The sequence below is a fragment of the Bos javanicus genome, chromosome 10, assembly GCF_032452875.1.
Source record: "Bos javanicus breed banteng chromosome 10, ARS-OSU_banteng_1.0, whole genome shotgun sequence".
Taxonomy (NCBI): Eukaryota; Metazoa; Chordata; class Mammalia; order Artiodactyla; family Bovidae; genus Bos; species Bos javanicus.
The window spans coordinates 84,997,078-85,021,031 of record NC_083877.1 but is presented as its reverse complement, the minus strand read 5'-3'; the positions used below and the strand labels follow the sequence as shown (position 1 = coordinate 85,021,031).

Below are 23,954 nucleotides of genomic sequence, written 5' to 3'. Positions count from 1 at the left end.
GTATGGATGTGAGAGTTGGACAGTGCCGAAGAATTGATGCTTTTGAACTGTGGTGTTGGAGAAGACTCTTGAGTGTCCCTTGGACTGCAAGGAAAACAAACCAGTCCAACCTAAAGGAAATCAGTCCTGAATATTCATTGGAAGGACTGATGCTGAAGCTGAAACTCCAATACTTTGGCCAACTGATATGAAGAGTTGACTCATTTGAAAAGACCCTGATGCTGGGAAAGATTGAAGGCGGAAAGAAAATGGGACGACAGAGGATGAGATGGTTGGATGGCATCACCGACTCAATGGATATGAGTTTGGATAAACTCTAGGAGTTGGTGGTGGACAGGGAGGCCTGTTGTGCTGTGGTCCATGGGGTCAGAAAGAGTCGGACACGACTGAGCGAATGAACTGAACTTTGTGTGTGAAGTCACTTCAGTCATGTTCAACTCTTTGTGACCCTATGGACTGTGTGTGTCTGTGTGTGTGTGTCTATGTGTGTGCGTGTGTGTGTATGAAGTCACTTCAGTCATGTGTGACTCTCTGTGACCCTATGGATTGTAGTCTGCTTGTGCACACACATCTGTGTGTGTGTGCATGTGTGTGTCTATGTGTGTGCGTTAAGTTGCCTCAGTCATGTTCGACTCTTTGAGACCCTAAGGACTGTAGTCTGCCCACAGGGTTCCTCTGTCCATGGAATTCTCCAGGTAAGAATACTGGAATGGATTCCCATGCCCTTCTCCATCCACCAAAAAAAGTTGCATCAGTGATTTCCCTGGCAGTCCAGTGGTTAGGGCTCTGTGCTTCCACTGCAGGGGGCACAGGCGTGATCCCTGACTGGGGAACTAGGATCCCATATCCAACGTTGCATGGTCAAGAAATAAAGAAAAGAAAGAAAGAAAAGCTGCACCAAATAATTTGTAGTGCAAAAACAACCTCATCAATGCAGACTACCAGAACGAAGTACCAGGTTTGAATGGGGAAGTCTCAATCTTATTTTACCATAAAATGTTATTCTAAAAACTGGTAGCTGATTAAATTAAGCCTAAGCACTGTCCTGGATTTAGAAAAGGCAGAAGGAATTCCAAAAAAAAATCTACTTCTGCTTCATTGACTATGCTAGAGCCTTTGACTGTGTGGATCACAACAAACTGTGGAATATTCTTAATGAGATGGGAATACCAGACCACATTACTTGCCTCCTGAGAAACCTGTACACAGGACAAGAAGCAACAGTTAGAACTGGACAGGGAACAACAGACTGGTTCAAAATTGGCAGAGGAGTATGTCAAGGCTGTATACTGTCTCCCCACTTATTTAACTTATATGCAGAGTACATTATGCAAAATGCTGGGCTGGATGAATCACAAGCTGGAATCAAGATTGCCGGGAGAAATATCAACAACCTCAGATATGCAGATGACACCACTTTTAATGGTACAAAGTGAAGAGGAACTAAGGTGAAAGAGGAGAGTGAAAAAGCTGGCTTAAAACTCAACATTCAAAAAATGAAGATCACGGCATCCAGTCCTATCACTTCACAGCAAATAGATGGGGAAAATGTGGAAACTGTCAGATTTCATTTTCTTTGCCTCCAACATCAATGCAGATGGTGACTGCAGCCATGAAATTAAAAGATGCTTGATCCTTGGAAGAAAAGCTATGACAAACCTAGACAGTGTATTAAAAAGCAGAGACATCACTTTGCCAACAAAGGTCCATATAGTCAAAGCTATGGTTTTTCCAGTAGTCATGTATGGATGTCAGAGTTGGACTATAAAGAAGGCTGAGTGTCAAAGAATTGATGTTTTTGAACTGTGGTGCTGGAGAACACTTTTGAGAGTCCCTTGGACAACAAGGAGATCAAACCAGTCAATCCTAAAGGAAATCAACCTTAAATATTCATTGGAAGGACTGGTGATGAAGCTGAAGCTCTAATACCTTGGCCACATGATGCAAAGAGTTGACTCATTGGAAAAGACCCTGATGCTGGGAAAGACTGAGGGCAAGAGGAGAAGTGGGTGACACAGGATGAGACGGTTCGATGGTATCACTGACTCAGTGACATGAGTCTGAGCAAACTCTGGGAGATAGTGAAGGGCAGGGAAGCCTGGCATGCTGCAGTTCATGACATGAGTCTGAGCAAACTCTGGGAGATAGTGAAGGGCAGGGAAGCCTGGCGTGCTGCAGTTCATGACATGAGTCTGAGCAAACTCTGGGAGATAGTGAAGGGCAGGGAAGCCTGGCATGCTGCAGTTCATGACATGAGTCTGAGCAAACTCTGGGAGATAGTGAAGGGCAGGGAAGCCTGGCGTGCTGCAGTTCATGACATGAGTCTGAGCAAACTCTGGGAGATAGTGAAGGGCAGGGAAGCCTGGCGTGCTGCAGTTCATGACATGAGTCTGAGCAAGCTCTGGGAGATAGTGAAGGGCAGGGAAGCCTGGCGTGCTGCAGTTCATGACATGAGTCTGAGCAAACTCTGGGAGATAGTGAAGGGCAGGGAAGCCTGGCGTGCTGCAGTTCATGACATGAGTCTGAGCAAACTCTGGGAGATAGTGAAGGGCAGGGAAGCCTGGAGTGCTGCAGTTCATGACATGAGTCTGAGCAAACTCTGGGAGATAGTGAAGGGCAGGGAAGCCTGGCATGCTGCAGTTCATGACATGAGTCTGAGCAAACTCTGGGAGATAGTGAAGGGCAGGGAAGCCTGGCGTGCTGCAGTTCATGACATGAGTCTGAGCAAACTCTGGGAGATAGTGAAGGGCAGGGAAGCCTGGCGTGCTGCAGTTCATGACATGAGTCTGAGCAAACTCTGGGAGATAGTGAAGGGCAGGGAAGCCTGGCGTGCTGCAGTTCATGACATGAGTCTGAGCAAGCTCTGGGAGATAGTGAAGGGCAGGGAAGCCTGGCGTGCTGCAGTTCATGACATGAGTCTGAGCAAGCTCTGGGAGATAGTGAAGGGCAGGGAAGCCTGGAGTGCTGCAGTTCATGACATGAGTCTGAGCAAACTCTGGGAGATAGTGAAGGGCAGGGAAGCCTGGCGTGCTGCAGTTCATGACATGAGTCTGAGCAAGCTCTGGGAGATAGTGAAGGGCAGGGAAGCCTGGAGTGCTGCAGTTCATGACATGAGTCTGAGCAAACTCTGGGAGATAGTGAAGGGCAGGGAAGCCTGGCGTGCTGCAGTTCATGACATGAGTCTGAGCAAACTCTGGGAGATAGTGAAGGGCAGGGAAGCCTGGCGTGCTGCAGTTCATGACATGAGTCTGAGCAAGCTCTGGGAGATAGTGAAGGGCAGGGAAGCCTGGCGTGCTGCAGTTCATGACATGAGTCTGAGCAAACTCTGGGAGATAGTGAAGGGCAGGGAAGCCTGGCGTGCTGCAGTTCATGACATGAGTCTGAGCAAGCTCTGGGAGATAGTGAAGGGCAGGGAAGCCTGGCGTGCTGCAGTTCATGACATGAGTCTGAGCAAACTCTGGGAGATAGTGAAGGGCAGGGAAGCCTGGCGTGCTGCAGTTCATGAGTTGGACACGACTTAGCAACTGAACAACAACAACAGCAGCAGCAAGAATCCTTCCTGAAATAGCTAAATGAACATACAGGATTAGCAGAAGCAATTACTTGTAGCAAAATAAGCTAAATTTCTTAAAGCTTTTTAGACAGTAATATACTCAATGTGGTCTTCTTTACTTAACAATTTTTTAGCCAATCTTTCCTGTATAGTACAAGGTAATTTCAAACCAGTACAAGTAAATGAATATAAATCAAACTGAGATTTTTATTATATGGTTTATGGGGAAGTGTAATTAAGAACAAATGCATCAAATTCAACCTCTTCATGATAAAAACACTCAATAAACTAACAATAAAAGATAACATCCTCAGGGAACTCCCCAGCAGTCTAATGTTCTCCCAAGGGCCTGGGTTCAATCGCTGCTCAGGGAACTAAGATCCTACAAGCTGAATGGTGTGCCCTCTCCAGAACCCTGCCTCCCAAAAAAGATAACATCCTCAAACTGACGAAGGGCATGTACAAAAAACCCAATATCATACTTAATGTTTTCTCCCTAAGATCAAGAGGAAGACAAGGATGTCCACTCTTGCCACTTCTATTCAACACCATACTGGAATTTGTAGCCAGGGCAATTAGATAAAAATTAAATAAGAAGAAAGAAAAGGAAAAGAAAGGTAAGAAAAAGAAGGAATGAAAAAAGAGAGAAAGAAAAGACATCCAGATTGGAAATGAAGAAGTAAAATATCTCTATTTGCATATGACAATTCTGTATATAGAATATCTTAAGTAATCTACTAAAATACAATTAGAACTAATAAATAAGTTCAGGAAAGTTGCAGGATATAATATCAATATACAAAAATTGATTGTATTTCTCTACAGTAGCAATGCACAAACTGAAAATGAAATTAGAAAAACAATTCCATTTATAATAGCATCAAAAAAGTTAAGACAGGAATGCATTTTAACAAATGAAGTGCAAAACTTATACTTTGCAAACTGCAAAATATTGTTCAAAGAAATGAAAGGAGACTTGAATAAACAGAAAGATATACCACATTCATGAATGACCTTAATTTCATTAAGATGAAAATACTCTCCCTGAAACTAATCTACAGATTCAATGCAATTCCTACTCAAATGTCATCTGACCTCTTTGCAACAACTGACAAGTTAAAATTCCTATGGAAATTCATGAGACCCAGAACATAAAAAAAAAAAAGAAAGAAAAATCTTCAAACAGAAAAACAAAGTTGGAAAACTCACAAATCCAAATTTCAAAACTTACTACAAAGTTACAGTAATCAAAACAGTGAGGTACTGCTGTAAGCACAGATATACAAGTCAGTAGAATAGAACTGAGAGTCCAGAAATAAAACTTCATGTTTATGGTCAATTGATTTCTTACAAAAATGCCAATACAATTCAGTGGGAAAGGAATAGTCTTTTCAACAAATGGTGCTGAAACAACTGGATATCCACACTCAAAAGAATTAATTTGCATCCATAACCTCATACCATATATAAAAAATTAACTTAAAATGGATCAAATACCTAACTATAAGAGCTAAAGAATAAAACTCTTAGAAGAAAACATAGGTATAAATCTTTATAATTAGGCAATAGTTTCTTAGGTATGACATCAAAATACAACCAACAAAATAAATAACCGATAAATTGGACTTCATTAAAATTAAAACTTCTGTGTCTCAAAGAATACCTTAAGAAAGTAAGAAGATAACCCACAAACTGTAAGAAAACGTTCTACAAATTATGTATCAAAAAAGCAACCTGTTTCTAGAATACATAAAGAACTCTTAAAACTCAATAATTAAAAACAAAATCCAATTTTTAACTGGGCAAAGGACCTGAATATAGTTCTCTAAAAAAGACATACAACTAGTCAATAGGTACATGAAAATATGCTCAATATCACTAGTTATTAGGAAAAATGCAAACCCAAACCACGGTGAAATACCACTCTTCATAATACATCCACTAGGACGGATTTTGTAATAATTTTTAAAAAACAAATAGTAAGTATTGGAAACGTGTTGAGAAATTGGAACCTTCACACACTGCTGATGGGAATGTAAAATGGTGCAGCCAGTATGGAAAATATTCTGACAGTTCCTCAAAAGATTAGATATAGAGTTACCATATGACCCAGAAATTCCATTCCTAGTCATAAACTAAAGAGGATGAAAACATATGTCCACATAAAAACGAGTACATGAATGTTCACAGCAGCATTATTCATACTAGCCAAATAAAGGAAATAACCCAAATGCCCACTAACTAGTGGATAAATATAATGTAAATAACCTAAAAATACACCTATACAGTAGAACATTATTCAATTCTAAACAGAAATGAAGTCTTGATACATGCTTCAACACAGATGAACATTGAAAATACTATGATAAGTGAAAGAAACCAGTCACAAAAGACCACATAATATGATTTAATTTATATGACATGTCTACACGAGACATTCATAAAGACAGGAAGTATACTAGTAGTGGCCTAGGCCTATGGAGTTTAGGGGAAAATGAGGAGTGACTGCTAACGAGTACAGGATTTCTTTGAGGGGTGACAAAAATGTTTTAAAATTGATTGTGGTAATGGCTGCACATCTCTGAAAATACTAAAAATCACTGAATTGTACACTATAAATAAGTGAACTGCAGGGTATGTGAATTACATCTCAGTAAAGCTGTCATAAAAAAAATGAAAGGGAAGAAATGAATCAGAACTCCAAGCTTTAGCTCTAGTTTCAAATTGCATGATCTGCTGCTTTCCCAATCTTCACATTCCATTTAAAATTATTTTGAATATCGCCAGCAAGCAGGTCATCCACATACTTACTAAAATGTTTGTAGCCTTCAAAGACAGGGGTAATTTTTTTTTTTAATGGAAAAAAACTGTTGAGAATCAATATTCGATAAGATTTATGACAGTTCAATGGGTCTGAGGAATAAAACAAGACATGTGCTGCTACAACTTACATGACTAAATCATGAACACTGTCCAGGTCATAATAATGCTGTGGGCTGCAGTCCATGGGGTCGCTAGGATTGGACACGACTGAGCGACTTCATTTTCACTTTCATCCATTGGAGAAGGAAATGGCAACACACTCCAGTGTTCTTGCCTGGAGAATCCCAGGGACGGGGGAGCCTGGTAGGCTGCCCTCTATGGGGTTGCACAGAGTCGGTCCTGACTGAAGTGACTTAGCAGCAGCAGCAGGAGCAGGGGTCAGGTAGAAGACAAAATCAAACCATTATCAAGAAGCTTCACACTATATTTACTATGTGTGGTTGATCATCCACTGTCATAAAAGAAAAATTCCAGACATTATGAGATCTTCAAATGTTACTACTCATCATTAAAACACAAACTATCCAGAAAAAGAACAATTTCCAGAAGCTCCACTTTTTCAGTTTTAAGTGAATGGATTTCATTAAAAAAATCTGCTCATTTCATCAAAAGGCATTAAGGAGTTGATCATTCAGTCATTCAATCAGCAAATACATACTGCACATCCACCATATGGCAGGTACTCTGTGGGTTACAGAAGACAGCTCCAAAATATGATTCTTACCTTCAAGAGCTACAATTAATCTAAGAGATAACACACAAACCAAAAGTCTCCCAGAATGGTAAAAGTGACAAAAAAATGAAACAAATGAACTGCTCTAGGAGCTATCTCGGAGGTCAGAAAAGTGAGTTTACTTTCTAGATCAAGTTTGAAAAGGAAAGGCTGATGAAAGAGGTAGATTCTGGCTAAACAATGAAGGACAAATAAAATTCCTATATTAGAAATAGGTCAGGGAGGGCTTCCTGAGAAAAGGAACAACATGAATTGAATTAAGAAGATGGGGAAGTGTCCCAGGAAGAGAATTTCAAATGCAGACAACGCACGGTATTCTGTTCGGGAGCAGTAAGAAGGCTAGACATTAGGCTCAGCCCAGAGTAAGGGGATTTTGAAAGCCATGTTAAGGAATCTGAATTTTATTGTATGGGTAATGAAATACTACTAATGACTTATGAGTATAGGACAAACAGAAAGCAAACACTACTTTAGAAAGATTAACCTTGTATTGGTAAACAAGATGGACTGATATGAGGTAGCTGAGACACAAGGAGGGCAGTTAGAAGGTGACTACAATAGTTTTGGTAAAACAAGAAGGACACAGAACTCAGATGGAAGTAACAGAAATGGAATTTTTCATACAGTAAAGGTAGTTTTTTGTAATTCTATATATTTCATGGGAATTTCACATAAATTAACTACCCATATAAAGTCTGGGGGCCCCAATCATGAAAAGCTATAAATACCTATATAAAACATTATTGCATTCTAAAACCTGGACACCAAAAGGGTTATCTGAGATATAATCACGTACTAAATCAAGAGGCAGGGTTCATCTTCCAAAAGATACAATCTAGTTGCTATTAGCCCTAGAAGGCTCACATTTTTTCTATACTAACACTAACAATGCTCCAGGGAAGTGACAAACAATCATGTTTTGAGGACAAATTTTTTTTGCATTTTTTTTCTTTCCATCATCTTTATCAGTTACAGATATTTGCATGAAAACAGGATCAGGGGTCCTTGGGGATTCATCAGTTCGTATTGCTTATTTTTCATCCATGTCATCCTCTCAATTAATGCAGGAAGGAGGATTGAGATATCGAAACACCAGATTAGGGTGTCAAGTAAATGTCAACCCCTAGAGTAGATGAATAATCTGTAAGGACAAAAAGGATCTTGTTTTTATGCAAATACCCTATATACAATAAAACAAAGAGGTTATAGCCAAGAAATCCACTACATATCAATGTGATTCTTACCAATTCTAAATTAAAAAACTATTTTCTGCATGTCAACTAATTATTATGATCAGGGAAAATGACAATCAGTTAGCAAAACACTGCTACAGAAACTGAAAGAAAGCTGTATTTTGAACTAGAAAATAATTTCGAGAAATCTCAGCTGTGCTCATAGAACTCATCTGGCAGAAACAAGCATTTCTACAGCATAATTTTGGTTCCCTGCTTAAGGTCACTGAGTTAGGTGACTTCAAACCCCTACCTCCAAAGCCTTAAGTTTTAGAAATAATAAATAATTAATAATATTGATGATCTTAGCTGTGTGGAATAAAAACTGAGACAAACCACACCAAGTTTCTGTTTTTGTGCAAAGACATTAAAATAGATTTACTGATGCTCAGAGAACCAACTCGTTATCCTAAAAACTGATAAAGAATCATTTATCCAGTAAGAAGAGCATTCAAGGTAATAAATAATGAAGAGTTGGTTAAGATAAGGTTCTTCACAGAAAAATCCTAGCTAATAAGAAGGAATGATAGAATTAGTGTAATACCATTTCACAGCTTATAACAAAATAGTGAATCTAGGCAGTTTTCAATGGCTGCTAAAACACTGGTTATAAGGCTGATAGAGAATTTTATGAGTAACAGATCAGGCAAACAATACCTTTACCAATGAATTAATCTTAACATCACAAAGATCAAGACAAGCAGACAGGATGTACCCTTCTGAAGGATGTGTACAACACCATTTATGAAATATTCTTGTCAAAATAAAAATAAAAATCAATCCTGTATCTGTATGAGCTTCTAAATCTAATTACTGGGAAATAAGAAGGGACAGATGGACATATTAAGCACTACCACAGGGATAAAAGGAATAAAATCCAGAATGGGGAAAATTCCACAGAAAAAGTAACAATAATAAATGGCAAAGGAAAATAATAGGGAGGTGGAACTATGCCAGATTAAAAGAAACTTAAGAGACATATTAATCAAATATAGTACACCTTACTTAAATCCTGATTCAAACCAACCAACTATATAAAGACAATTATGAGTGAACCAGGGAAATATGAATTCTGATTGGCTATCTGATGATATTAAACAAGTCTGTTAAAATTCTTTAGGCATAATTAATAGAATCGCAATTATACTTAAGAAAAAAAAAAGGAAAGTCTTTGTCTTTTGGACTCACATATGAAGTTATTTAGTAATGAAACAATATGATGCCTGAGATTTGCTTTAATTATGTACGTTGGCAGAGGTTGAAATAGATTGGCCAGATGCTAACTATAAAACCAAGTCATCAGTATATAACGTCAATATTCTACTTTCTCTCCTTTGGTATATGTTTGAAATTTTTCATAATAAAAAGTAGAGAAAAAATACTTCATTATCTTTCTCAGCAGGAAAATAGGAAAAGAAAAACTAATCAGAGGGAATATAGTAATTTCATCTACAACTAACTAGAGACAACACTGTTGATAAATACATTCAGTAATATAGCATCTTTTTGATATAAGCATAAAATTTTATCTCTCTTTTGAAAAAACTTTATTTCATAAGAAAAACTGACATAGATAAAGGATTGATCACTGTGATCATTACAGCATGTATTATCCAGAGCTAGAAACAGAATCAAGTTCTACACTGTATAAGTCTCGCATTTATGAATTTAATAATCATGGGGTTTTCATTATAAACCCTTGAGGTCTGTGACATACATGGTAAAGAGTAATTCTGCCGACAAGCTTCAGTCACGAGAAATAAATGACTAGTATACAGAGGAGTTAGGGAACAAGTGCACATCGCAGACCACCTAGCAACCGTGTCTCAGAGCAGTTTGTGGCTCTCTGCTCCTTGATCCATGAAGTGATTTTAAAATGTTTTCTTGGGAAACAAACGTCAACTGCTAATGATAGTAATGGAAATAAAGAAAACAAAAACAGGACTAAGGAAGTGCTATTAGTCGAAAATTGGTAGTTTTAAATTAAATTTTAAAGTGAAATGTTGAATTGGTAGTAAAATCAATGATGTGGACAAATCCACTGCATGTTCTATAAACAAGAGAAACAATTTGTTAAACTGCTGTTGGGAATTACATTAATCAGTACAAAACAATTTTGAAGAAAGTTATAAGCTACAGTAGTCTCTCAAAATTGTGCATTTATCAAGGTCTGAGGAAGTACCTACCCAATGAGAACAAAGTTCTAACACTCTATGTTGAGTATTTCTTTCAATTACAAAGTGAAAATCTTCTACAATTCCTTTTCCAGTTTTATAATGAACAGAGTATGGAAAGAAATATAGTTAAAAATCATTTTAAACTAAAAGACTGGAGAGCAGACAGGAATACAGAATTTTAAAAGCATTACTCATACTGGCAGATTACATTCTTGGTGTGTTACAATACCCTTCCTTTGGGGAAGCAATCCTCCCCAAATGCATTCCACATGATCTGAGTCAGACTTAACGGTTCCAATCTGCATGTGCACCCTGGCCCCAGGCTGGCCCATCTCAGTGCTCTATGCTACCTGGCTAAAGGACTTGGTTCCAGGAAAGGTATGTAAGCCAAGATGGAATAGTCAGAGGCCCCCACAGGACCTTTTCTGGGGAATTTTCAGAAAACATCTTCTTTCCTTTGGGATTACAAGATTTAAAGACATATAAACTGGAGCTCCTATTGGTCACCTTCCTGAGTGCAAGGTCAAAGAATAATAATAATGCATGAGTGAAGCAGAACTCTGAGATGTAAAACAAAAGCAAGAACAAGAGCACATTCCTAAGACATCACTAAGTGTCATGGATCTGGGGAGGGATGGACTGGGAGTATGGGGTTAGCAGGTGCAAACTATTACATTTAGAATGGATAAACAAGGTCCTATTATATAGCACAGGGGACTATATTGAATATCCTGTGATAAACCATAATGAAAAAATATAAAAGAGAATGTATATATGAGTATAACTGCGTCACTTTGCTGTACAGCAGAAATTAACACAACATTGTAAATCAACTCTACATCAATAAAAAGTAAGTCAGTAAGAGTCAAGGATCAAGATATGCTCAAAACTATTTCTACTCCTAGAATTTTGATTTATGTGAATAAAATCCTTTTGCTTAAGCTAGTTTGATTGGACATTCTATCACTTAACACTCAAGAGTTTCCAATATACTTTCACTGTACAGAGAAAAATAACTTGCAACCTAGTAAACTCAGTAATTATTCCAGCTCACTCTATCGTAAAAGGCTTACTTCATAGATTACAGTGGCTTCTTACCTTTAGAACACCTAATAAAGATACTTCTTGAATTATGCCCGAACGCATCATGAAACACACAGGATGGCCCCTAAATAAATGTGATCTGGGTACTCACACTCATCCAGCCCCAACTGATAGGCCAGGTTCTGAAGGCCTCGTACCTTCTCCATCAAGTTAGCTGTGGTGAGGCTTCCCAGTTCTGAAACAGAATCATTCACTTCAATACCATTTCTTTCTTTCTTTCTAGTAACAACTCACATGGGTTGCAAACCCTTGCTATAAAAGTTTTCAAACTTAATTACTACTGAGTAAATAGAAAATGGATCCACATCTCGTCCTATCCACTCACTCACCCTAAACACACAGACATACAAATCAATGAATTTTTCCACCACTGCAAATGCCTCATATGAACTTACCCACTTAATGAGAAGAGAGTTAGCATAAATACAATAGCAATTACGTGTTTTATCCTGAGGATCCTTTTATATCATTCACTTTGCCTATCATACAAGATGAATACACTAATATGGAACCTCGTGATCGGACACAGCACTGAGAAAGCCTACAGACAGATCTTTGACTTGCAGTATGGACACCATCTCCACCGTCATTCACAAGTTCTCACTGGTCCAGCTGATACTTCCCAGGTGAAAAGAAAGTGCGTGTGAAAGTCACTCAGTCATGTCCAACTCTTTGCAACCCCATGGACTATACAGTTCATGGAATTCGCCAAGCCAGAATACTGGAGTGGGTAGCTGTTTCCAACCCACGTAGATCTTCCCAACACAGGGATTGAACTCAGGTTTCCCATATTACAGGCGGATTCTTTACTTGCTAACCACTATGGAAGCCCAAGAATATTGGAGTGGGTAGCCTATCCCTTCTTCAGGGGATATTCCCGACCTACCCAGGAATAGAACCAGGATCTCCTACATTGCAGGCGGATTCTTCACCAGCTGAGCTACCAGGGAAGCCCTTCCCAGGTGCAATCCCTAGGTCAGGAAGATCTTCTGGAGTAGGAAATGGTAACCTGCTCCAATATTCTTGACTGGAAAATTCCATCGACAGAGGAGCCTGGCAGGCTACAGTTCATGGGGTCTCAAAGAGTTATATATGACTGAGCATACATACACAATATTTCAATTAACAATAAAATAGCAATGATACACTAAATAAAATAGCAATAAAAAGTAAATAAGAGTCAAGGATCAAGATATGCTCAAAGCTATTTCTACTAGAATTTTTACTTATGTGAATAAAATCCTTTTGCTTAAGCTAGTTTGATTTGACATTCCATCACTTAAAACTCTAACAGTTTCCAATATACTTGCACTGTACAGAGAAAAATATATATAACCTAGTAAACTCAGTCGTTATTCCAGCACACTCTATCATAAAAGGCATACTTTGTTTAGGAAAAAAAGACTAAATATTAATCCAAATTTTTCCGTCAAATCAAATGCCTATAAAAATTGTTAAAGTTTACCAGAAAAGAAGACAGTAGACTTAAAGTAAAAACTTACTTTCCGAGATTTGCATTTAAATAGCACCAAATTACTTTTAGGTTTAAAACATAAGTCAATCTGCATAAAATATAATGCTCTGATCCTTTACTAAAACTTTGAAGTTTCCTTAGAAAATACATGCTGATGGAATATTATATAAATGTCTGTTTGGAACATTAAAGCAATGAACCTGAGATGCCCTTGAGACTTAATTTTCCCCTGGCTGGAGGAGGGGATCTGCTTTTAAGTATTTCACGCAGAACAATAAATTACTTCTGAGATCAAATAGAGGTGTTATTTTCTGCAACTTATCATGCCACAATTATTATCTATATCTGGCATAAGTAGACTTTCTCGATCTGTTCAGCTGCTTAAATAGCTTAAGAATCCCGGATTTTCTACCTTAACTTCAGTCTATTACTTCACTACCATCATGAATCTTACCACTAGAAGGATAATAAAAAATTAAATAAAGTAGAGCAAAATCAAGGAAAATTAATGTTTTTTAATTTAAATTTCTACTTTGTGGTTGAGTTCCAAGTCATTTATCAAATATTCACTACTTACAGTATTCTTTGTTGGAGAAATTGATGAGACAGAAAGAACTAAAAGACAGGTCTTAACCCACTCCAGGGTTGTCAATTAATAGTACTGCCAACAATAGATGGCAGTAAATCCTAAATAAGCCACTTGTGTTATAGCAATAACAGACTAGTCTTAAAAAGATCAGAGTTTAAATTTTAACTCTTTCTAATAAACCTTGGTTTAAGTTAACCTCTGAAACTTAGATATCATACTTAACTCAAAGAACCTTTATGAGAATTAGAATGAGAAACTTTACATGAGAGCTTTTGATTAACTCTGAGCATCATACAAAATAAAGTTAATATTACAGGAACTTAGCAGCAGCAGCAATCATTATGATTGAGTCTTGAATTGGTAAGATTTCTACACATGAAAAAGTAGAGAAGGGCATTTAGCAGCAGCAGCAATCATTTTGATTGAGTCTTGAATTGGTAAGATTTCTACACATGAAAAAGTAGAGAAGGGCATTTATATATGAAAAACATGAGTATGATGGCTAAACAGGCAATTTGAAGCCAAGAATACCTGTAAGGGAATAGTGAGAGAAAAACTGTTAAGGTGGTATGTGGAGGAACAAATGTCAGGTCAAAAGTTAAAGGTCACCAGCACTGCTTACCTTTCAACATGTCGATGTCATCACGTTCTATTTCAGCCATCCATTTGGGTGGAGAGCTAGTAATAGGCTGTCAGAAAATAATATATCCATTCAGACAAATGCAAAGTATGAAGAGACCCTACTCTTCTTTCTTATAAGAAAAAGAGCTTTTCACACAGCTGTCTAACTCTGAAACTCCATGGCCTATAGCCCACCAGGCTCCTCTGTCCATGGAATTATCCAGGCAAGAATACTGGAGTAGGTCCCTTCTCCAGGGGAGCTTCTCAACCCAGGGATCAAACCTGGGTGTTCCACATTGCAGGCAGATTCTTTACCACCTGAGCCACCAGGGAAACCCTTGAAAACACTGGCAAATTGTAATTTCAAATACCCAGACTTCTCCAGGTTCAGATATGGCCTACACAGAGAACCCTTACAAAACAATACTCTTCATCTTTAAAAGCTGGTTTTAAAGAAATAATCTTAGAAAATTAGGTCTGACTACTGTTACTGCTATATGTATAACAGATTGGTATAGTTATTGGTATAACTTATTGGAAAGAAACTACTGGAAATTCACAACTACTGAAAACCTCCAACTGAACTGTTTGAAACAATAATCAGGAAGTAACATTTGCTGACGGAGATTTTCAAAGAAGAACCAAGAATAAGAAAATCTTCTATCTGAAAAAGAGAATACTGGAATGCTCATCACTTAAAATTTCATTTTATTGTAAATGTTATAGAAAACTTTAGAATTTTAAGTTTCTTCTCATTCCTGATAGTGAACTTACAAAATATCAAAGAGAGCTCATTCTTAGAACAGCTTTGGCATAACAGCCTTCAATCCAGGCTACACATGAGAACCAGCTGCATAACTTTAAAAATATACAAATAACTAGGCCATAACCCAGATGCACTGATTCAGAATATCAGAGTGTGGGAGAGGGTCCAGTGGGAAGAACTGAGCAAGGGCATTACATATCTAGTTTTTAAAAGCTCCACAGCTGGTATATGAACAATTCTGATGAGATTTCCCTTCAACATTGAGCCCTTTTCCTTTTCTTAAACTGAAGTATAACTGACACATACCATTATATTAGTTTTGGGTGCACAGCATAAAAATTCAGTATTTGTGAATATCGGGAAATGACTGCCACAAGAAGTTGAGTTGACATTCATCACCATATATGGCTACAAAAGTTTTTTTCTTATAATGAGTGAGCCACCAGGGAAACCCTAAGATCTCTTAGCAACTTTCAAACAGGCAATACAGTATTATTAACTACAGTTATATTATTAACTGTAGTTATCATGCGTATATTATATCTCCAGGACTCATTTATGCTTTTCCTTTTCAAAAAATTCACTTTTACTTGGTACTATGTGATAAGTAAAACACTTTACATGCATCATGTCATTTATTTTCCAAATCAACCCTATGAAAAAGGTATTATTATCCTCCTCATTTTACAAATTAAAAAAACAACAGATGTTTAGGAAGATTATAAATCACTTCCCTCAAGTCATAGAGCTACTGGAACCATGATTCAAAACCCATGAAGTCTGAGTTCCAAAACCACTACTCTACCTTCATTGAAGGTTTTAGGTCAAATTCACCACTTTTACCCCTAGTAGGGAATCAGAATATTCCAGGAGATCTTAACCTGAGGCCCTGGGATGGCCCTGAACCCCTAGAAACAAAACTCAATACGTATGTACATACTTCTAGGGAAAAGGTATAGATATTTCATCAGATTTTCAAAATACACCATGCTCTAATAAAAGTTTTAAAAACCACTTATTTATGTTTACAACTCAAAGTAGTTAGTTGTAACAAATATAATTAACTAAACTAAAAATTCAGTATGAATGAGAATTTATGAAAACTAAATCAAATCTTTCTATTTAACCTACTAGACAAAAGTTGATCTAATACTAGCTACTGTGTATTGCTTATTAGTTCTTGGTACTATGCAAAGCATTTTATACGCATTATGCCATTTTATACTAAGAAGCCTATGAGACAGTATTAGATGAGAAAACTAAGGCTCAAAAATGTTAGGAAACTTGCTCAGGTCACAGATAGTGAAATAACAGATTCAGGATTCAAATCCAAGTGTATCTGCCTTCAAAACCCTATGCTACCCTTCACTCATGCTCAGGGCTTCCTATATGTTAAAGTCACACACTCCAGCTTTCATACAACCCTACCTTCTGGAAAAATAAAAGAAGCTACAACAAGGTCCCTTTGAACAAATATGTTCATGGACCCTGAAAGCTACAGGCCTTAATATTTAACTCAGTATCTTAACCCTAACTAAGTTAACCTTTAACCTAATGAGTAGAGAATGTTAAGCATATGGTAAGGTACTAAGAGAGTTAATTACAAATCCCTAATCTATTAATAGGAACAGCATGAGCTTTGGAATCAGACAGATCTCTGCTCAAATCCTAGCCTGTCACTCACTAGGACTTGGGCAAGTAACTTAACATCTAAGCTTCTCTGCTAGTCAGTGCTTCTAACTTTGGGCACAAACGCTTCTAAGTATGTATAATAAGCATGGATGCTAATAAGTAGACTTATAGGTTCAAAGTCTGATTTTGCCATATATAGCCTATAATCTTGGGTAAACTACTTAACATCTCTATGCTTATCTGTCTGTAAAATATGGATAATAATAGTACCTATACATCATATGGGTTTTTGTTTGTTTCCTGGCCACATCACACAGCTTGCAGGATCTTAGTTTCCCAACCAGGGACTGAACTTAGGGCCAGGACCGTGAAAGCACTGAGACCTAACGACTGGACTGCCAGGGAAATCCCCCTCATATGGTTTGGTAAAGACTAAATAATGTATGTAAAGTGCTTAGAACAGTGCCTGGCATATGGTACACATCGTGTACATGCTAGCTAACATCATAATCATCCTATCTTCCTGGTTGTGGGAATATATAAGAGAACATATCTAGGGCATCCAGTGCAATGCCTGCTGCCCCAGGAAATGGAAAAGTTGTGGCTCTACTCAATGTCTTTCTTCAGTTTCTGATGAGCCACTGAGAAACTCCTCCAGGGAGGTATAAGTTAAAGTCATAATGCATCACTTAAACAAAAGAGAAACACTTCAAAATCATGGTTTGGGCCAAAAGAATATTGGCATTACATTAGATATTTCAATTGCTTTACCTTAACATCGTTTAAGCTGAGAGAAGAGGCTAATAGCCAAAGGTCAAAATATCAAAATACAGCATTAGCATCATTAACATGACGATGATATAAACAGACTTCCAGGGTTGTAGTTACAAAACACTATGAAGGCAAAAACATTATTCTTGAAAATAAAGAAATTAAAAGATACTTGAGATTTTACCCAGAAGCAAAAAGTTGGAAAAACTTCATTATGTGAGGTATTACTTACACTTTTGAAGGAAGCTGCAAATTCAGCAACACCTGGTACTAAAAAGAAAAAATAGAACATTAATCATTCAGTATTGGCTAGTATGTAAGGAAATGGGCACTCCCATACGCAGTCACCCTCTTTCATGTGCACAAAGATAGACATTGTGAAATTGTTTGTAATATCAAAACTTGGATATTATTAGGTTTCCAAATAGGGTATGAGTTCATAAGCTATAGTAAATCTAGACAATAAAATTAAAAAATGAAATAAATCTATACCTATCAACATGGAAAGATCCATTGATAAATTACTAGGCATTAAATTAAGTTAAGCTGTAGATCACTAATCATATAACCCCATAATAAAATAAAGCAAAAAAACTCTATATACTTTAAAATATTTATTTGCTTACTTGTGTAAGCGTTAAAAAAAATACAAAAGTTCTGTACTGAACTACAACAGCAGTTAACTTTATCAGCACTTAAGGAGGCAAGGAATTACTTGATACATTTCATATTGTCTGAGTTGTTACAGATATAGCTTTTAAAAATAATTTTTTAAAAGTTCTCTATCATTTCCTGAGTCACACTATGCTCTGAAAGAACTGAACTACTAAACAGCTATTCTTACTACCAGACCACAGAATTCAGTCCCTTCCTCTGAAATAAAATTATAATCATTACAGTTAAATGATAACTCTTCAAAAATGTTCCTCAAAGTAGCACTGGTTTTCCCATCTATTTTGATATAAAGAAACCAAAAACTTACATTGTTCTGGCCAAAGGTCTGGTGAAGCCCGGTCAAGTTTTTCAAAACTTAGCAAAGATGCTTCTAGATCTGTCCCTAGAACAAAACACCCAGATAAGCCAAGAAGGAACAAAACACATTATTTTACATGTTATGACATATCAATCTCACAGAACATAAACTGAAACACTCACTCACCTGGGAAGTCTAGAGATTTGAGTTCTATGATTACTGATGCTACTGAGCCATGATGTTACACAAATAAACGATTTCCTTACTCTCCCCATCTTTAAAAAGGGAAACAATATTTTAGTAGGGTGTTGGGAAAAATGAATGTTCAAAACCACCTGTATCTTTACTCGTGTGTATTTTTAAGTGTCTGTGTGTATATTAAGTTGTTCAGTTGTGTCCGACTCTTTGTGACACTATGGACTGTAGCCCCCGCAGGCTCCTCTGTCCGAGGAACTCTCCAGGCAAGAATACTAGAGTGGGTTGCCATTCCCTTCTCCAGGGAATCTTCCAGAGCCAGGGCTCAAACCCGGGTCTCCTACATTTCAGGAGGATTTTTTACCACATGAACCACCAGGGAAGCCCATCTTTACTCATACTCAGACTCTCCTTCCAGTCACTGAAGTCCCTGCTATCAGAAAAGACAAACTCCTCTGCTCAGGCTCTGGATTCCACCTTCTCTTGCTTTGTCAAAGACATCCTGAATAATCTATTGCACAACCAGTTTCTACCCTCTCTATTGGCTCATACTCAACAAGTAAGTCTGCTCTGGAATTTACCTTCTTTGAAGAAACTCTTGACCCCACGACTTCCTCACTACTTCAAGGCAAAAGTTTTTCAGCTGTCCATCCTGTTGTCTCCTCTTCCTTACCTCACATTCTTTAGCCTACCACAAACTACATGCATGGAAACAGCTGTCACGGAGGTCACTGATGACCTGTGCTGCTAAATCCAGTGGTCACTTCTCTGTTCTCTCTTATGTGACCCCTTTGCAGCATCCACTCACTAACCAATCTCCTTCAAACACTCCAGCTTCTACAAAACCACTATGCTGGTTCTTCTCCTTCCTCACTGATTCCTTCAGTCTCCCCTTCCACTCAGGGCCCACCCCAGGCTGGCTTCACTCTCGACTGAAAGTCTCCCAAGGAAATCTCATCTAGTCCCATACCCTTTACCACCATTTATATGCCAAGGACTCCATATTTTTATTTCCAGCCCCAATATCTTCCCAAACTTCAGAGTTATATATCTAAGTGGCTATGTGACATCTCTATTAACATATGTGAAAAACCATAATTCCTATCTTCTCCATCTCATTAAACAGCACCACCATCAACTCCAGTTCTCAATCCAAAAACCCAGGGGTCATCCTTCATGCCTCCCTTTCTTTCATCCTTTACCAATCTATTTGTAAATCCAGTAGTTTCTACCTAAAACACACTCTGAAATTTCATTAATTAACCAAGGAACTATAGCTTCTCTCCTGGACCACTTCAATAGGCTCTTACCAGTCTCCCTGCTCCCATTCTTACTACTCTCCAAAAAGTTAAATGTCAATCAGTTCAAGCCACTCTCCAGCTTAAAAGACTTCTTTCCAGCTAAATTCATGAATGCATACCTACTGTGACCTATAAAATCCTATATGACCCAGCCCCTGCCTAATTTTTTGACACCATTTCTTCTCCACTCTTGCCCTGGAACACAGAAGGTGTTTTAATATTAACAACAACAGTTAACATTTGTTGAGTACATACTTTATGCTCAGTATACTAATTAGCTGCATAAATTAGCTAATTTAATGATACAAACAGTGGTTCTTAACATGTTCTGGGTAAGCCAAATTTTTGAAAATCTGAAAAAAAAAAGCTATGAACTCACCCCCCAGAAAATGTACATATTTATAAAACCGTTCAACATGTCCTTTTCTCTAAACAAAATTTCCTCCCAATAGTCTAAGGAACTCCCAAGTTCATAGCAGGATTATCTACAATAGCCAAGATATGGGAACAACCTAAATGTTCACTGATGGATAAAGGAAGTTTGAAAATACACACACACACACAAATGGAATATTATTCAGCCATATATAAATGAGGAAATCCTGTCACTTGTGACAACCTATATGGACCCTGAAGGCATTATGATAAATGAAATAAAACAAATATAGTATGACCTCACTTATGAGTGCAATCTAAAACAAGCAAACAGACAAACTCACAGAAAAAGAGATCATATTCATGGTTATCAGAAGTGGGGGGTAAGAAGAGGGGTGATTAGAGGAAAGTGGTCAAAAGGTACAAACTTTAGGTTACAAAGTAAATAAGTATTAGGGGTGTAATGATGACTATAGCTAACACTGCTGTATGACAGACACGAAAGTTAAAAGAGTAAATCCTAAGTGTTTTCATCAAAAGGAGAAAAAATTTTGCCTTTATTCTTCTTTCCTTTTTATTGTACCGCTGTGAGAAGATGGATGTTAGCTGAACCAATTATTTACTCTAAGGAAATTTCCATTGGCATTCTAATTGGTAAAGAACTCAACTCTAAAAAACTGCCTTAACTAGATATGTGAAACACAAAATTTCAATTTTCAAACTTCCAAGGAATGCTACTTATGGAAAGGTCAAGCTTAACAAAAATAAACTTATTGAGGGTAGGATTAAATAACCAATAAGCATGACCTTATGATACATGACCACAGTCTGGGGCATAACTTGACTCACTGTGTTATTCTCATACATTAAGTAATAAATGACTTAGACTTCAATTTTCTCCTTTTCAAGGAGGTCCCAGCAAATTAAGCATTAAAAAGAGAAACAGTAAAAGATCTAAACTTTTTTTCATAGCAAGATAATTTTAATTAAATCTTATAGACAGAAACAGGTGGAACTCTAAAAATAGAAGTAAGAGAGCTAGGCAGTAGTATATTTTAGGATAAGACACTTATTTAGATGCAAAATTTAAGTTCACAGTGCTTAACCTGTTTTTGTCAGATTAAAAAGATTAGAGGGAAAAGGATAAAGCTATGCAAAAGATGAGCATGAAAACTTTTAAAGTCAAGCGTGCCAATAGAGAGAGTGGATATGGTTAAAAGGCAAAAGGAAAAAAAATACATTTCCAATATTCTTCCTGGCCAAAGGAAGGAAAAGAAATTGAGAGAAGGGAAAATCAAACATAAGGAACAAAAATATAAAGACAACTTAGTTATAAGCTAAAAATTTTCATAGCCATTACTTCTATCACTTGGCTGACTTTTTTTCAACTGTGGTAAAATATACATAAAACATACCATTTTAGCCAGTATTAAGTGTACAGTTCAGTGGCATTAAGTACATTTAGACTGCTTTGCAACCGTCGTCACCATCCATTGCTACAACTTTTTTATGTTCCCAATCTGAAAGTCTACACCCAAACAACTCCATATTTCCTTGGCTAACTTTTTAAATGCTCTTTATTTTTTTCCTGGCAAAAAAAAAAAAAAAAGACATTTCATTTTTAACAAGAGAGCACTCAGGCAGGATCAAGAATCTCCTTTGACTTTCCATATCCATAATTTCTTATACAGTATGTGGTTGCTTGTCACAGTAGTTTAGTAGCTAAATCATGTCCAGCTCTTTGCGACCCCATGGACGGTAGCCTGCCAGGCTCCTCTGTCCATGGGATTTCCCAGGCAAGAATACTGGAGTGTGTTGCCATCTCCTTCTCCAGGGGATCTTCCTGACCCAGGGACCCGTGTCTCCTGCATTGGCAGGCGGATTCTTTACTGCTGAGCCACCAGGGAAGCCCCATACAGTATGAACCCATGCTCAAAAACCTTAAAATATTATTTAAGCATATATCTAATCATTCTTTCAATAAGCATGAATTGAAGACTTACTGCTTGCCAGTAGGCGAGGCACTGTGGTAAGCCCTGAGATCCAACTACCAACGAAACAGACTTGGAATTTTCAATCTGGACTGAAAGGGGCAAACTTAACAAATAAACTATTCTGTCGATGAAGGTACTGAGAGTGAATAATGGTGAAGAGGGGCAAGTCCAGATACTGTGTTCTGTGAAAGCCTCTCTGGGAGGTGACATTTAAATGAGACCTGAAACTGCCAAAGTGTTTACATGTTTGATTAATCTTCTCTCACAACGCACCTAGTAAAACGCCTTTCATAAAGTAGGATCTCAGTATAGCTTTTCTGGCCACAAGTTCCTCATTCCTGAAATGAACTTTCAAGATTCCTTCCAAACACAAAATGAGAGAAAACTACATATCAGTGAAATGGACGTGGGGATGGAATAGTCGAAGCAAAAACAGTTCAGAAATGACTGCAAAACCTTAATCCTAAAACAGAACGGAGAGCAAAAGCCTGAGGGTACAACAAAACCAATCAATTGCTATCTGAGATGAGTTGCATCTTAGACAACATATAAACAGAAATCGTTCAGTCACTCAGCCTTAAGAAACAATTCATAAACCAGAAACAAGAGAGGTAGAGACGTGTACATGACTACGCTAAGAAGCTCAGTTCTATTTTCCTCGGGACTCACAGCTAGGGACCGAGAGGGTCTCCTGCTTCCCTAGCTGCCAGGGCAACGGTCCCAATCTAAGGAGACAGGAGAGAATTATTTTTCTCTTGTGGTTCAATCCCGGGATGAGGTCAGCCACTAACCCTAGCTAGCGCTTAAGAGAATCAAAAAATCGTTCCAGATGCTCAAAGAGAAAAGAACTGACCTTTTTCAGTGAGGCGCCCGGAGGGGAAAGCTACACTAAGGCGCCTCCTTTCCTCATCAGTATCTCTTCCTCGGCCATCAGCCTCACCCAAATGAGGCTAAAGGAGGACCAGGGCGACCCTCGTCCTTTTGCCCAGAAAAGGTCCCAAGCGGGCGCCCTCCTCCATCTGCCTGGTACACTGAGAAGAAACCAGGCACCTCTGGAGCCGCTGTGAAGAACCGGCGAGCTTAAGAAGCAGCCACATCGCTTAGAAAAGAAGTGGAAGGGAAAGGAGAAGAGCCCACGAAAGAAATGTAAATTCGAGTGGCATATGGAAACGGAAGTTCCCAGCAGAGGGCAGAAGGATGTGGCAGGCAAAAGGTCTCTAAGCCGGTTCTTACCGTCCGTGGGAGACGCCATCTTCCAACCCATGTCACGTGACGTGGCCAACCGTCGGCGGGAAAGCTTGGATCCGTAAGCCACGCCCCCAAAGAGAAACCCTACCCTCAAACCCAGGAGCCGGGTTCGTCTCCCCGCCCCTATAGAGACAATCTTTACATAGACCCGCCCCCCGGTGCTAGCCACACCTCCCCTCGCGCAGAGGATGAGGCGGAGCTACTGCAAAAAGTCTTGATGGAACTTATTTACTTCCCTCAGTGAGTGGGCGGGGCCGCGGTTGTGCCTTTGGCCAATCGCAGTTCCGGATTCGGGGGCGTCTTCCTCATGTGCTCGATATAGAACCCCGCGAGTAGCGCCGTGTCTTCCCTACACCTCCGCCAACAGAATTTGTTGAGGTAGAGCAAGGCGAG

The 23,954-nt window shown here is 38.2% G+C and overlaps 1 protein-coding gene across 3 annotated transcripts in view; it reads right to left on the bottom strand.

Moving 5' to 3' along the window:
- LIN52 (lin-52 DREAM MuvB core complex component) overlaps nucleotides 1–23,841 on the bottom strand; it is a 113,978-nt gene extending 90,137 nt beyond the window's left edge. For 2 of the 3 annotated variants that reach the window (XM_061429436.1, XM_061429435.1), the window contains exons 1-5: nucleotides 23,547–23,841; nucleotides 18,458–18,532; nucleotides 17,708–17,745; nucleotides 14,308–14,374; nucleotides 11,714–11,797 (exon numbers count right to left, since the gene is read on the bottom strand). In XM_061429436.1, coding sequence (XP_061285420.1) covers nucleotides 11,714–11,797; nucleotides 14,308–14,374; nucleotides 17,708–17,745; nucleotides 18,458–18,532; nucleotides 23,547–23,577 — 295 coding nt within the window. In that variant the 5' untranslated portion in view covers nucleotides 23,578–23,841. Of the gene's footprint in view, nucleotides 1–6,504; nucleotides 6,729–11,713; nucleotides 11,798–14,307; nucleotides 14,375–17,707; nucleotides 17,746–18,457; nucleotides 18,533–23,546 lie in introns of all 3 variants that reach the window. The other variant, XR_009738814.1, reaches the window with a different exon arrangement.
- Between the last annotated feature and the right edge of the window lie 113 nt (nucleotides 23,842–23,954).